Genomic DNA, 15,415 nt, shown 5'->3' on the forward strand with positions numbered 1-15,415 from the left:
ACTTTGTTAAAGCTGTTCATTTAACATTACTTCAAATGACCAATCATCTTGAAAATCTACAACAGCTCACTCTCAAGTTATACTTGGTTGCATCAAATTACAAACTGTAATTCACCCTCCAAAAGTTTAAGACCACACATGGCCAGATGTAACATTTTAACTGTAATTCCATAATGTCCTTTTATGATTCACCTTAGTGCTAGTCAGGGAAACCCACACGTGTGACTGTTTTCCATTAATATATAACAGTCTGCAGTATCTGCATTTAGACATAACTGGGGGGGAAACTGTCAAAGCAGACAGAGCTGATAAGGAATAAATATAAAATATAAATATGTACATACATATGTTGCTGTTTCACTCTGATGATTGTAGAACTTTTTCTGTTAACTGGTTAACTATTAGAACTGTGCTATCTGAATAGACCTGACTTGGTCCACTACATTCCATTTACATACGTATTCAGCTTGCACATAGAAGTGATGTTTTATGGAAAAAATGTCAGAAATAGATTTTCAGTCTGCACTACCTCTGTTTTTCTCACACAGAGATAACTAAGTTTCCCCACCCCCACTGTGTCCCTACTGACAGTGTGCTGCTACAGTTAGTGTATTTTGCTGCACAGAGAGAGAGAGCAGAGGATGAAGAGAAGACAGCAAAACGAGAGAGGGAGTACCCCGGAGCGGGGTGGTGACTGAGTGAGAAAAAGTCCGATTGGACAGATGAGGAAGGGGAGCAGCGAGAGATTGAGATAGCGATAGACTGGCAGTCTGCGGGAAACAAAAGGAGGTTGCGTGAGGAATGGCAGAGGAGAGATGGGAGGAAGAAACGGAAGGATGAGGCAAGACATGTCAGTCACAAAGGTTCTGCTTGTCTTTCTTCACTCCTCTCAACCCTGCCATACAGTCACATGGCCAGGGACTGCTGAATTAACTTAACATGGCACTCTACTGTGGATCATGACCACAGCATAGAAAGCAAGGGTGTATTGTAAATTTCTATGATTTAGTGGATTGCTTCTGTCACTTTGCAGGTGAAAATGTGGCATTTTTATAAGAATCTTGTGAGAATTGTCTGTGTGTACATTTTACAAGGGAAATTCAATTTCCTGCTACCTCTGTTCCTCATGGCTGAGGTCCATATTCTTGTTCTCTTCATTCACTGAGGATGTCTCTCTGTTCCTCCCTCCATTGTTGTTGGTTTGTTCTACAAAGGCTTCTGATTTATCACACAGCCAAGTTGCACAGGTTTCCTCAATGTCACTCTTCCCTTTTTGCTCTCTCCTCTCCTTTCTTTCTCTCTTTTTTCTTTCCTTCCACAGCCAAATTTTTCCCCTTGTCTCTTTGCTCTCCTGTTGACACTCAACCACAACCACAACCACAATGCATTTTCTCTGCAGGTGTAGTACCACTGTTTTTCCTCAGGGGGGACACAGTCTTATCCCCACACATCCCCCTCTCCCTTTTTTCCCTCTTTTAAAGACTATCAACCCAGGAAGCATGGAAGCAGTGGAGAAGGATTAGTCATATTCATGCAGATCCACTCCTCACCCTAAACACGTACATACACACCCTCCATCCCTGAAGGAAACAACCACCTCATTCACACATTTATATTTAACACTCACTCACACACACTCACACACACACACACACAGACACACCTCTGTCTCGGAGCCCAGCTCTATCTGACAGTATGCAGCAGTGATTTATCTGTCCAAGCCCAATAAATCAGATAAACTGGGGGCACTTTATTTAGTAATAATCAACAGGCTGTGACTGAATTATCACCCAGCATCACAGTGCAGACACAAAGGGTGCAGAACAGCACGCTGTGCCCAAGAGAAAGACAGGGCATAGCGCACCTGGAGAGTTTGTTTTGTTTGTGTCGTTGTGTGCCTTGCTGTGTGCCTGCATGCGTGTACGCTTGTGTCTGTCTTCATGAAAGACTTCAAGCCACACCTTTATCACAATATTTGAAAGTACACCTGTAATGGAACATGCACAGCTCTTATTCATACAGGGAATCAAACTCCCATTGCCAATCCTTTCTCCACTGTATGCAAACACAGTGATATCAGAAGAATTTGCTCACTACTGGAGCTACAGCAATACTCAGCATTGATGCTGCAGAATGGTGTTGAGCCTTGAGGGCTAATGTGGTAGTGGAATATAATGGGACAGAAGCACCTCTGTTAACATGGTATTGTTGCCGTTGCATGATTTTCCAGTAGGCCTGCATCAAATCCATTCAAAATGGGAACTGTCTACACTACACAGTATAGCTTGCTCTTTGATCATTTGATCTGTCAATAACATTTGCCTTTTTTTCTCATTATAATCTGAATGGATGTATTTTGTGTTGTTTTTTCTACCCAAGCCTTTTTGGTAGTGTCCAGTATATCGTAAATATGTCTGTGTATGGCAGCTTTATGTTGACCTTATGTGTGCACATGTGTGTGTGCTCTTGAAAGTACAACTTATAACACCGTTGAGGGGAGCAATGAGCTTGCAAAGGGTGTTCTCATTGGTTTTACAAACAGTATTCTGTCTTAGAAAGTAATACAAAGAAATGTCTGTTTCTTTCTCACCCTGTCTCACACTCTCCCTGTCTCGCCTCTCTGTCTTGGCCTATCTACATGTATTTTCCTCTTATTTGATTGTATACCTGCTGCCCATTCATTTCTTTTATTGGTGTAACTCTCCAGCTCTTTCTCCACAAATCAATTACACTTCTTTATGTTAGTACTACACACTCAGTAATACACATTAAAAGCATATTTGCAATTCTGATCAGTGCTGTATTTTCGCATATTATTCAATGTTCTAATTAATCAGTGGTGTCTTGTCTGCCTCCATATTCAAGTGCTTCGGAAAGAAATGGAACAAGGAAGTACCTAAATACCTTTAACCCTCCACATGTCGTTGTGCAGTGTATCGCATCCGTCTTCATTTTTATTCGACAGAAAAAATAGGTCTGTTAAACACAACACAACGTATAACCGCAGCGCTGACACCCACAGTTGCACTGTAACTTAACCGCAGTGAAATGACAAATATCTACACCTCGGCTCTACAACGGATTACTTAGATTTGAGACATTGATAATACATCTATTAATGAACATAATTTAATCTGTTCGGCAGCGATGCTGTTGAGATGTATTCCAAAATATTGTGACATCACTTCCATTAATCTGGAAAATCCACTAACAGCTGTGTTTTAAAAATTTAATGGAAGCATCACCCATTCATAATATATCAAAGAAAAGGTTCCGCAAACAATGAAAATGTTACCGAATTATTATTATTTAATAATATGCATATTTTGTATTCTCGTGTATGCGTAAAACCGTTGTATTTTGAATGCTTCCCAGCCCGTGTGTTATTACAACTCCGGTCTCATTTTCCCTTCGATACAGCGGCGCTTCCAGTGTTCCCGCGGGCAATCCCACTTCCGACATCGGCGCATGTTGCTCCCTTCGGTCCGCAAAACCCAGCCCTATTCCGTTATCCACGGCCCTCCCCCGACTCAGCCTAGCAGGCATGCACAAGGCGCCGAAGCCGCCCTCACCTGTTCTGTAGCTGAAAGCTCTCTCTCCAGCTGACGGTGCTTGTTGTGCCAGACCAGGTAGTGAAGAGGGTAGCGACTCTTTTCCGGAGTTTTCCTTGCAGAAATCATCCTCGCTGCATAGTTCGCTGTTCTGTTCCTTCTCGCCTTTTTTTGTTTATCAACGATCACCTTTACTAACGACTGTCCCTAGTTTATTGTTAATATTATAGCGTATTCCTATCGTGGCAACCGCATAGTGTGCCTCCCGAACATGACTCTCGCATAATAAAATAATATAATCGATAAATGAACATGAAGTGATAAGAATTATTAGTATTTTTAATGGAGCGCTATGATTCCTGTAAAATATTATTTTAAAAATCTAACATAGCCGAGTAGTTTCCTTTTCTGTCCTTCTTGTCATTCCACATTTCTCTCTCCTATCCCTATCACTCCGCTTCTGTTCTCCTTCTCTCTTTCTCTCTCTCTCGCGCGCGCTCACTTGGTCGCAGGGTTGCCAGGTTCCACTTTGTACATCCTCTTTTTGTTGAGCGAGGAAACCCCTATTTGTATGCCATTTTTTTTCGTCTTCTTCAGTTCAAAGAATTAATGAATAAATACATAAATGCATGTGGTAATATGTTGACTATTCAATTGCGAATAAATGAATTAATTGATTTATAAATGTGTACATAAATTGGGAAGTAAATCATAGTGTATATTTATTTATGTATCTATTAATTGTTTCATTCATTTAACCTTCCATTTCCCCGTGTTTCTTATCTTTTGACTAAATGCACATGAACAGAGCCAAGTGGGTGGTGACAGACGACAGGAGTGCAATGCTCGATTGAGTCTCCTGTCCCGTGATGAAATTAACAGCTAGCAGCTAGCGTACTCATTTTAGTAGAATAGCCACAGCAGGTTCATGAATATTGAAAAACGTTGAATAGAGCACAGTCAGACATTATTTTTCATATACAGTATAATCAAATGTAAGCCAAGAATTTAGAAATCAATTGTTGCTGATGCTGCTTTATTTGTATTATATGATTTGATCACATTCCTCAAAGTGTACGAGCTGGTCTCAAACAGGGAAAACCACACTCAGACGGTTTATACAAGAAAACCCTGAAAGTATTGGACAAAAAGCTTACAAATAAACCCCACCATGACATGATCAAAGCATGATTTACTGACTTTTGACAGTTGTATATGTTTGTTTAATGCATAGAATATCTCATGGTCTGGCTTCCCCTCTTCATCCACAGTTAATATCACTCTCCTCTGACAAAATAAGGACTATTGGTGACTGTATAATATGAGATAGGACCACAGAGTTTCAAACATGTGTATTCTCAGTTAGAGCTTAGGGTTTTCAAATCAAATTTGAGATCATGGCAAAAGGCCATTCTGTCATGCAAAATGATTTTTTTTCTCTGGGTATTTTCTATGATGGAAGTGCTGTCATGTTGTTTTGAATTATGTGATCAAACACAATGTCTACTAATGTAAAAATTTGCACTAGCCTTTTAAGTGTTTTTTTCTGATTATGCTAATTGTACAGTATGTGACATGTGTATTTGCATCGTAATGTTGTTTTTATGTCCTGCTCAGGCAGTGAAGATGCAAATTAGCCTCTGAGCTAACTCTTGTACAGCTGAAGAGCTGTGCATTCCCCAGTTCAGTAAACTTGAGTCAATTCAATTTAATTTGTACAGCACATTTTAAAAAGGTCCTCTGTTGCAGAATGGTTTTCACAGATATCCTGGGCCGGAACCCCAAGAGCAAGCCTAAGGCAGCACTGTCAAGGAAGTGGCTGGGTCTGGCTGGGTTAAGGACATAGGTACAGTCAGGAGGGGGAGAAGGTGAAGCACCTGGACCAGGGGAGCTGTGTTCTGCTGCCCAATCAAGTCTTGTAGGTGAAGCTCCATCAGGTTCTCTGGAACTGGACAGGGACAGGAGACAGTCATCATTAGTAGCAGGTACAGAGAGTTTTAGAAGGAGAGACTAATAAGAGGAGGGGAGGCAAGAGGGGGTGAGCAGCTGTAGAGAAAACTACTATGGAACCCCAACAGGAAGGTGAACCCTAACACAATAAGGCAATGGCAGCATAACTGAGGGGGTGGGAGGCAGAGGGCTGGCACAGTCATGAGGGCAGGCCTGAGGCTGTCACTGCCAGATCACAGCTGGAAAAGCTAAACACAGAGCTGACATGCCGTGATACAGAGACAGCACTGACAGCTCAGTCTACCAGAGACTCGATGGCTTGTGTCAGTCCCCCAATCCACATCCCTCAGCAAAGGAGGGGCTGAACAGGTAAGTCTTAAGCCCAGACTTGAAACAAGGGTGTCTAAATCCTGAACGTGAGCAGGTGGATTCTTCCATGACAAAAAGTGAATGAAACATTCGTAAAGGATCATAGGGCAAAAAAGGAGATATAAGTTTAAAGTGTCCTCTTTGGGATATCATCTGTCCTTCTCAGCATGTAGCAGCAGTGGCATTCTATGTCAGAATGGTTTCAGAGGAAAAAGTGCTGCTCGTTGTCAGCAGCTGTGCTTTTTGAGTGCCTTAGCAACATTTTTCCCTCCTTATTCAAATACCAGTCAGTCAAACACATTTGGCTGACTGGCCTGTTATACCAATAGCATACCCACCCAAGTGTTGATTAACACCTGTTAATTTGCATGTTAGCAAAGGGAGCTGTGTATCTGAAACAGGGATCTTAAATACAGACATCAGCAGAAGACTAGGCCAAAAATATAGAAAAATGTAAAAATAAATGAATAAATATAAAATACTAGAAGCAGAATATTCTGCTTTTATTTCTTATTTCTTTGTTTATGAATGTTTAGATATGTTTTAAATGTGTTTATTGGCATTACATATAATTGTATTATTTATTTTATATTATTTTTATTTCTGATTTCCTTCATTAATTTAATCTGAGGTATTAATGTGTATATAAGGTACTGTATATCCATACACAAAATGATCAATCATTTTGTACGGCCTTTATTTTACTACTGCAGTGTTGTTTGATCAGGCCTATAGTGGGTCTAAAGCATTATTATGGAAAACTTGTATGATTATATATAAAGAGAAACATAACGTAGTCTGTATTATTGTCAGCATGCAATGTGCTAAACCTATTTTCTGTTTGAAAGAGAATAGGCTGCAAAGCCTGAGACAAAACCTGAGAAGTATTTTCCAGGTTACTGGAAATGGCTTTGTAATACACAGTGACTGAAATTATCCATGAATTATCCTTGTTACCATAGGCCTTTTTAGGTACCAAAACAAATATTATATGGCAATGTATTGATATTACATAGCAGAATTTGTAGTAATACAGGCATTGAAACTGCACTGCATTTCACAAGTCTAATAGAGACTCAGGCAATGCAAATGTAAATCATTACACCATAGTGGAAAGTTTGTTTTATAAATTTACACAAAAAACAAATCTACTCAATATTACAGACACAATTGTAAACCAGCAGCCAAAATACATTCTGCAATGTTCCTCAGATGGATGGTTTGGGGGCTTCTGTGAAGTGCTAAGAAATGCAGCAGTAACTGATTTTAATGAACAGAGAACAGTCAATCCTGCCAGTAAATGGCACACATTCACAGGGGCGGTTTTATTGATTCTGGGGCCCTGGGCAAAAGTCAAGGATGGGGCCACCCTACACCCCTTTTATTTCCACCCAACCCACACTTAACTGTGCCAGTTTTTTTTGCAATGCATATCCTTTCAATAATGCACCATAGTCTGTGTTTAGACTTTTCTCTATTTTCCAATATTCACCACAACAACAAAGAAAACATTGAGCTGTGATTAAAAAATAAAATTTCATTTTGTTATTAGGTTATAATAGGAATGTAATGATTATTGGTTTGTTTAATGCCTTTTTAAATTTTAAAGCCCAATTTAAAATAATGTTTAAATTGGGCTTTAAAAAACAACATACTCTAGCATAAACTAGGGGAGGAATTCTTTTACCTGTTAGCAGCAGAAATAACAAGTTAAACTGTTAGGGCCTTAACTTGAGAAAATTTTGATGGATACATATATTTCAACAGTTCAGGCCCTAACAGTTCAACCTTGATGCTTCTGCTGCTAACTGTTAAAATGATCTATGTGCAAATACAGATTTATATCTATATATAGATAAGAATTTCTTTAGATTTATATATAGATTTGGTGATCAATGGAAATCTGCAGCAGTTCTGTCAGCTGCTCCCATGATACTGCTGATCTCAGACTGGTTTTGATACGCTTGAAGCAGGAGAAGCCTCTCTCACCTGAGGCAGCATGGCAGGGGTGGCTGTGAGGATGGACCGATCGATCAGGTGTGGGTGTCATTAAAATGCCACCCACAAGCAAGAGTGAAATAGTTCATTTGTGAAGGGCATGTAGACGTCTGTTACTAGGTATTGCTGGATTTATTTTCTACAACGAAAGTTGTACTAAAACGATCAGGTTTTCACTCTATGCACTGTGTGATTCTTCAGTAGGTAGTACAGTATCTCCACCCAGTCCCCCCCAACCCCCCATGGCTCCTGGATATTCATAAGTTCAAACAACATGTTAACACCTTATGTGGACTACATTATATATACATGGATGAACTTCATATCTTGAGGATTCAATTACAAAATTATAAAATGAAAATGAATAAAGAAAAAACAAATATAAATGAAAATTTGAGGATGTCATAGGCTTGATTTTCAGACTATTAATTAGAAATTAGACTGTTGACAGAAAAAAAGAGTCTAACCAAAAGAGCATCCCATATTCCACATGCCTTATCCACCGTATTCTGTAATTTTAAACCTTTACATTACAAGGATACAACCATCTGCCAAACCAGGAGATGTAAATGTAAAATGTGTTGCATTCAGCCAAAGTAGTGCAGGCCAGTGAAATTATTGTTGATAACTTCTCAATTTCTTGTTAATGTCCATGTTAGAAGAAAATCATCTGTCCCCTCACATTTTATGAATTCTGTGGCAGCATTCTATTTAGTGGGGCAAGCACCACACTTTTCTTCTATTTTGAAAAATGAGCATATTAGGAAAACATGACATAAGAACATAAGTGGCTACATGTGAAGCACTTTTTGGTTTATTGCAAAATGTGAGAAGTGACAGCTGCAAGTTTCTTAGCACTTACGTTGAATGGGTGTGGCCATTGGTTCGGGGGTGTGGATGGGTGTTAAAGCTGAGTGCAGTATTTAAATGGTCCTAAAAATACATCTGATGAAAAGAACTGCTGAAGTGCATCTAAGCAACCCACGGGCACCTGATCACTCACTAGAGGGTGCTGTTGAGCAGTGTGACAAGGGCACCCTGGCCAATACAGTCCACATTACCCTGGCTGAACGAGGACAGTTGTGTTCCATTGTTGTGGACTCCCAGTCATTGTTTGACAATGACACAGCTCAAACTCAGACCTGGGTCTGAGCTGTAGACCTCTGCCTGTTATCAGAGCAAGTGCCATAACCAACAAGCACCTTAACGAAGTGAGCCACAAACATACCCTTGTCGCAACTTTCTACTTGTTGAAGAACATCCCAGCATACATGCCACTCCACCACACATGCTACATGGATAGGTGCTGTTGAAATACCAGAATTGAGTTGGTTCCCTTCTGGTGATAGCATGATTGATTTCTTCTGTGCAGCCCATGATGTCTAATGATGAGGATGGCCTATTCAGCCCATATTGCTGGTTGGCGTTTCATTTAGTTGAATCTAGAATTAAGTCATTTTTCTGAATCAAATAAAAAGGCTGCCATAAGACAATCGATCTAAAGTATTTATGTGTAATGCAAATGAGGTCTGAGCACACTGGACCTCTTTGCATAAAATTGGCACATGTGACATGTATTTGACAGGATATCCACTCATGACTCCTCTCACGTCTCCCATTAATTAGCATAGTCAATAATAGGAATTGAATTTGACCCATTTTAATTTGGTATATCGAAAAACAACACTAAAACATTTCATGTAGGTTCTGTATTCTGTATTCAGTCAGTGTTTCATCTAGGTTTTTTTTTGTTTTTTTGGAATTACATTTTTAATCTTTGCTAATTTCCACTTACACCATGCAGCTCACCCCTCCCATTGCATAGTCCATGATTCAAGAAACAGTTGCAAAGGATTACAACATAGCAAATAGATAATGATCTACATTCTAATATCAACATGACAAACTGTGTATCTTTGTAATAACTGTCCATATAAAATAAAAGACTTCTGGCTTCTGAACCACATTACCTATGTCCCACGGGAAAAATTAGCAGATCTGCAGATCTGCCGGTTTTTCTAGTCTTCATGTACACAAACATGGTGGTGAAAACTGGACGCCTCTTAGCTAATACAGATGACCTTGTGGACCATGTATAAACACAGGACTTCTGCTTCAGATCCCACATGCTAAGCCTAGAGTGCAGTGGCCTCCTCTGTGGCTGAGGTGAAGGTTGAAGAGGTTGGAGGCTATCATAGTGAGTTTGATGCCCCTCCTAGAGATCCAAGACCCTGGACTTCCCTGGTTGTTGTAAAGCTCCCCTGAGATGCCAAACATGCTGACCATGATGGAATCCAGCTTGGTCATAACTTCTTGGTTAGGGATACCATGCCATGGCCATGTGGACACAGTGATTACCTTATTTGCTAGCCATGAAAGGGGCTGGCATGTCTATCACCTCCTGTGCCATTTGCTGCTGCAGCAGGGCTCTGGACCATGCAGGGGGACACCTCACTACATTGCGTCTACAGCATCCCCAGTGAAAGTTCTCCTCTATCTGGTGTAGTGGAGGTATTTAAAGCTAAAGCGACTGGAGCCCGCCAGGCTGTGAACAAAGCAGAGTACTTCACTTTGGAGAGACCGGGGAACTGCAAGTTGCTGTGGCCCTGCTACTGGTCCTGGGTCCTGCGTCCGCACTGGTTTGGATGCAGTCTCCCTCTTTGATGGCATGGAGCTGCAGCTCCCTGGCTGTGAGCCCCTCACTGCCACACTTTGATTTAGCCCTGTTACTCTATGCAGGCCTGGTGTGCCTCTTCTGTGTGAAGCAGATTTTGAAAGCATGCTGCCAGACACAGTGATCAGCGAAGCAGAGTCTATAACAGCCCCCTGGGTGGAGAGGGTGTCTAACTCCAGTATGAGTATGCGCGTATTAAAACTGCAGCTGGATACTGCAGGGTCCAGGCTGCAGCATTAGAATATGATGGCCCTCCTTAACAGTAGTTTGCCTGGTCACAGTCTCTACTTCTAGCCTCCCTGAACTCCAAGCTGATGTACCTGATGTTTGTCCATGTCTTACTCAGAGGTAGTCTGTATCCACTGAGGTGTTGAAAGGCATATGGATGATGCAGGATATGTGAAAGCTGCAGTCTGTGTCCCACTCTCACTTGGCGCGGGTATCCGTGTGAGTTGATGATCTCCCGTTTGCATCAATCCCTTGGTCTTTTTCCAGCTGCGTTGGTGTTTCTGCCACTGCGGGTTTCCTCCGGCAGTCTCTGCTCCAGTGCCCTGTACAGCTGTGGCCCTGACCACGGCCGATGGCTTGAACCGGAGCTGTCTCTTCCTCGGTCTCTTCATCCAGTTCCTGTGCTGCATGGCAGGTTGTCATGGGAACCACCCACTCTAGTACAGCAGCCTCTATCTCCTCCGCTTGGGCCAGGGCTTCGCAGAGGCAGCTGGGATGCCTCAAGTGGACCTGCTGCCGTAGCAACAATGGCAGCAAGCCCTGAAAAGCTGCATCCAGTGCCAGGCTATCTCTGCCATAGGCAGAGGGGGTACAGTTTAAATCAGCATACAAATCAACATGAAGTTACTCAAACATTCTTAATACTTTTTCTCTGACAGTCAGTACTCTTACAAATATTGCCATCTAAATAGTTGATGAAAGTGGTATTTTAACTTAAACTTCTCAATGATCTCTTGGATAAGAAGAAAGTCCTCTTGTAAAAAACAATAAAATTACATGTCTTTGAGGTCCCTGGCTGAGTGAAAGATTACACTGTTAAACAAGATTACACTGCCAGACTGACTGATGTTGTATAATTCAATTTTCGCGCCATTCACTTTGCTGTCTCTCACTTCTGCTCGGCAAAACAGTTTCCCACTTTCTTTCCGTATTCTTCCTCGTTGTGTGTCCAGGTCTGTGCAGTAGTATGACACTGATTGACTTCAAGAAGGCGTTGGCCACTGCTGAGCTGTTGAAATCATGGGTCTGCTCTAAATGTGTGATGCAAAGTTTAGATAGCAACAGTAAGGCATATTTGACATCCTTTACTATAAGAGCCCTCTTGATTTGGTCAAATTCCTTACCTCTCCACAGCAATCTTATTGAGAAGTCAGGATTGATCTTGTAGGTACACGTTAAGTGTAGATCTCCTTTGACCCATGATCTTCTTGTCATCCTATTCAGTTTTTTATTCCATTTGATTCTTCCTGGTTTAATTTTCATTACTTTAGCTTTAATGCCATTGATGGAGCTTTCCATTCTGTTGAACATGGTGGACATGGTGAATTATCTTCAGTTCAGTTAAAAGAGATGTGGTGTTTTCTGCTGTGATGAGCAGGATGGTGACCCATGAGCTCACACATCTTTTCTTCTGGACTCTTTGTTCAAACTCATTGCCATCCCTCAGACTTCTTTACCAAAAATCCCCCAGCTATAACTATTTAATTGAATGCTATGTTTCTGTTGAGTCAGCTGGGAGAAAGCAGGTCAAAAATAAACTAATGAGATATTTCCTTAACGGTTCATATTCAGCAAATGTAGGAAAAAATTACAGACACACTGAAACAATACAGATCAAAGTCAAAAGATATAAAAATCATTTTTAGCCTCTTATTACTCAATAGACAGTGAAGGCATTATTACAATCCAGTGAAAAAGTATTTGCTCCCATTCATATTTTGTTTTTGCATATTTTTGACACTGCATGTTATCAGATCTTTAGTCAGAACCAGATACTATATAAAAGGAATCAGAGCAAACAAAACATAAAATTTTAATACTTATTAATTTAATAAACAAAGCACACATTGCCCCTGTGTGAAAAAGTAATGCCCCCTTTACACTCAATAACTGGTTGTACTGCGTTTAGCTGCAATGATAGCAACCAAACGCCTCCTGTAGTTGTTCAATGTCTCACAGCATGGTAGAGGAATTTTACCAACTCTTACGTGAAGAACTGCTTTAAATCAGAGATATTTGTGGGTTTTCAAACACAAACTGATTGCTACTGGATTTTGACTAGGCCATTCTAATACCTTCTATTTGTTGCTTTTCAGCCATTCTGATGCAGACTGGCTTGTGGGTTTTGGATCATTGTCTCACTGCATGACCTAGCCATGCTTCTGCTTCAGCTCACACAGAGATGGCCTGACATTCTCATTTACAATTCTCCCAATACAGGGCAGAATTCATGGTTTTTTCAAAAATGCAAGTCGTCCAAGTTCTGAGGCAGCAAAGTATCCCAAAACCATCACACTACCACCACCATGCTTGACCGTTGGTATGATGAAAGCTGATTTTAGCTGAGGCAAGAGAGGCCTGGAGTTTCCCCTATGTTGTTCTTGGGTTGTGTGTGACTTCCTGGGTTATGTGTGACCACTGTCCCAAACTTTCTCCATTTGGAAATTATAGCTGTGACTGTGGTTCGGTGAACCCCCTAATCATCCTCTTAAATGGTTTGATTTAAATTGGGGAGGTGGCAACTTTTTCCGTTTCTGAAGCTTGCACATTTGATTATCTTCTATCTACCAAACAAATAAAATGAAGAACCAAACTTGCATGAAAAATTGAGTCTTTTTTTCCTCTCTGATTCCTTTTACATACCACTAGAACCGATAAAAAGATCTTATCAAATTCAGTATCAAAATATGCAAAATGGAGAAAATGAAATATGGAATATTGGAATATGGAAATATGAAAAATAGTAAATATAAGGCAGCAAATACTTTATCATGGCACTGTCAGCAACTGAATGAGAGTGAGACGATGTCATTAGAAGAACCAACTTTTATTTGGTGTAGCGTCCTTTACCATAAGAGCGCTTTACAGTGCACTATTTCCAGAGGAAATAATAATGGTGAATAATAATAACTGAAAAACCACAAGAATAATATGTAAAAAATGTTACACATATATACAGTGTTTCCCCCAGAACTACTGTGCTAATATGGTCTACAGGGACCTAGTGATGAAATGCTACCATACATAATGCACAAATATAAAAATGAAGATTGGCTTAGTTTCAATCAACTGCAAATCTGCTGACTGATTGCCTCAGAAGGTGCAATTCAAAGGGTCAAGACCAACAGGAGTGCTGCTCATTTAATGCTGGTATCAGTGTCAGGATTTCTTTCTGCAAAACAAGACCGCTGCACACTCTTAATGCTTTTGGTGCACTAGATCCGGTAGTGAAAATAAGTGCTAGATCTTGTTAGCCAGCTGTAGAATTGAATAACGGAGAATTATAATTCTTTGGACATTAACAATAAACTTGAAGCATTACCAAAAATGTCCACTATGTATTTTATAAAGTAGTGTCAACCCTGCTTTTCAAATATCTGAAGATTAGGATCCTTTAAAAATGTTTTAAAAAATTAAAAAGCAAAAAAGGCAACCTTAAAAAAAGGCATTTCATAACTCTTGGCACTGCAAAATAAAAAAAAAAATCAATTGCTTTAAACTGTTGTTGGACTCTATCCATGTTGTACAGTCGAGTGAAATAAAAATGTTGTTTAAACTGATCTCTTGACACAAAACAGCAAAGAAGCAGAGAAGTATGTGGAGGTGTACCATTGACTTTCATGGACATATTTCTCCCTGGTAATGTAGTTCACAGAGGAATATAATGCAGTTCCAAACGTATTTGCCATTCACATTTTCCTTATGAAGTACCACTCTGTGTCAAAACTAACAGTGCAGTGTTTAAAGTTTTTATTTGGTTCTAGCAATGGAGAAAGATAAAAAGAAACATATATACGATTTAAGAGATAGCGGAGGTTGAGAGGTATGATCTTTCCAAATGCATTCAGCAAGTCAATGTACTGTAGTTACTAACTGCTACATAAAGACCTGCAATTTCAATATATTACATTGTAAGTTAGCAGTGTGTTTATTTTGTGTTCGTACAGTGTTATTGTTTTGACAAGACATAGCTACCAGAGTCTTGTATTTTGCTGTTATGACTGTTAATCAGCTCAGGACGATGAGGAGGAGACAAGGTCAAGCACAGACAGAGACAGAGGAGAGAATTCTCCACTGTTGTCTCTGAAATTAAAGGACTGAGGATGAGGCACAACCCCTTTCAATACCTCACAACAGAAAGCTGATGCTGAAGCTCATTGCTGAACACTGAAATTTCAACACACTCAGATCTGGTGAAGTCACTCCTCAGGTTTGTCTCAGTAGTAAGCTACATTATGTGTATTTTTTCAAAACTGTCCCCTTCACTGTCTTCACGCCAAATGTACAGATATATAATGGACTCCGTATAGGTTGAGTTGTCTAAGGAAAGACTGTATAATGATGTCTAAGCTTCAGGTTTCTCAATGAGAAGCAAACAGTCAAGTCACACGCACACACTCTTGTGCATGAATTGCCATCAAGTAATCCTTCTCTCACACAGTATTGTCTCTTTATATTGCTCTTAGCTGGTGCATGTTATTTACTCAGTACTGTATTATCAAACCCGTCATCATACTATTTGTATAAACTAGTCCAAAAACCAGTGAAAAAATCTCCCAACGCTGTGAAAGCAAAATGAATTAAAGCCTGATTAACATAACCTTGGAGTGTTTAATGACTAAAAGAAAACTGAAAAAACCTGGCA

At 40.2% G+C, this 15,415-nt stretch overlaps 1 protein-coding gene across 2 annotated transcripts in view; it reads right to left on the minus strand.

Moving 5' to 3' along the window:
* ankrd13b (ankyrin repeat domain 13B) overlaps positions 1-3,986 on the minus strand; it is a 44,201-nt gene extending 40,215 nt beyond the window's left edge. For both annotated transcript variants that reach the window (XM_036536735.1, XM_036536737.1), the window contains exon 1: positions 3,573-3,986. In XM_036536735.1, coding sequence (XP_036392628.1) covers positions 3,573-3,680 — 108 coding nt within the window. In that variant the 5' untranslated portion in view covers positions 3,681-3,986. The remainder of the gene's footprint in view (positions 1-3,572) is intronic.
* Positions 3,987-15,415: the final 11,429 nt, after the last annotated feature.

Source organism: Megalops cyprinoides, chromosome 9 (assembly GCF_013368585.1).
Source record: "Megalops cyprinoides isolate fMegCyp1 chromosome 9, fMegCyp1.pri, whole genome shotgun sequence".
In the NCBI taxonomy this organism is placed as follows: Eukaryota; Metazoa; Chordata; class Actinopteri; order Elopiformes; family Megalopidae; genus Megalops; species Megalops cyprinoides.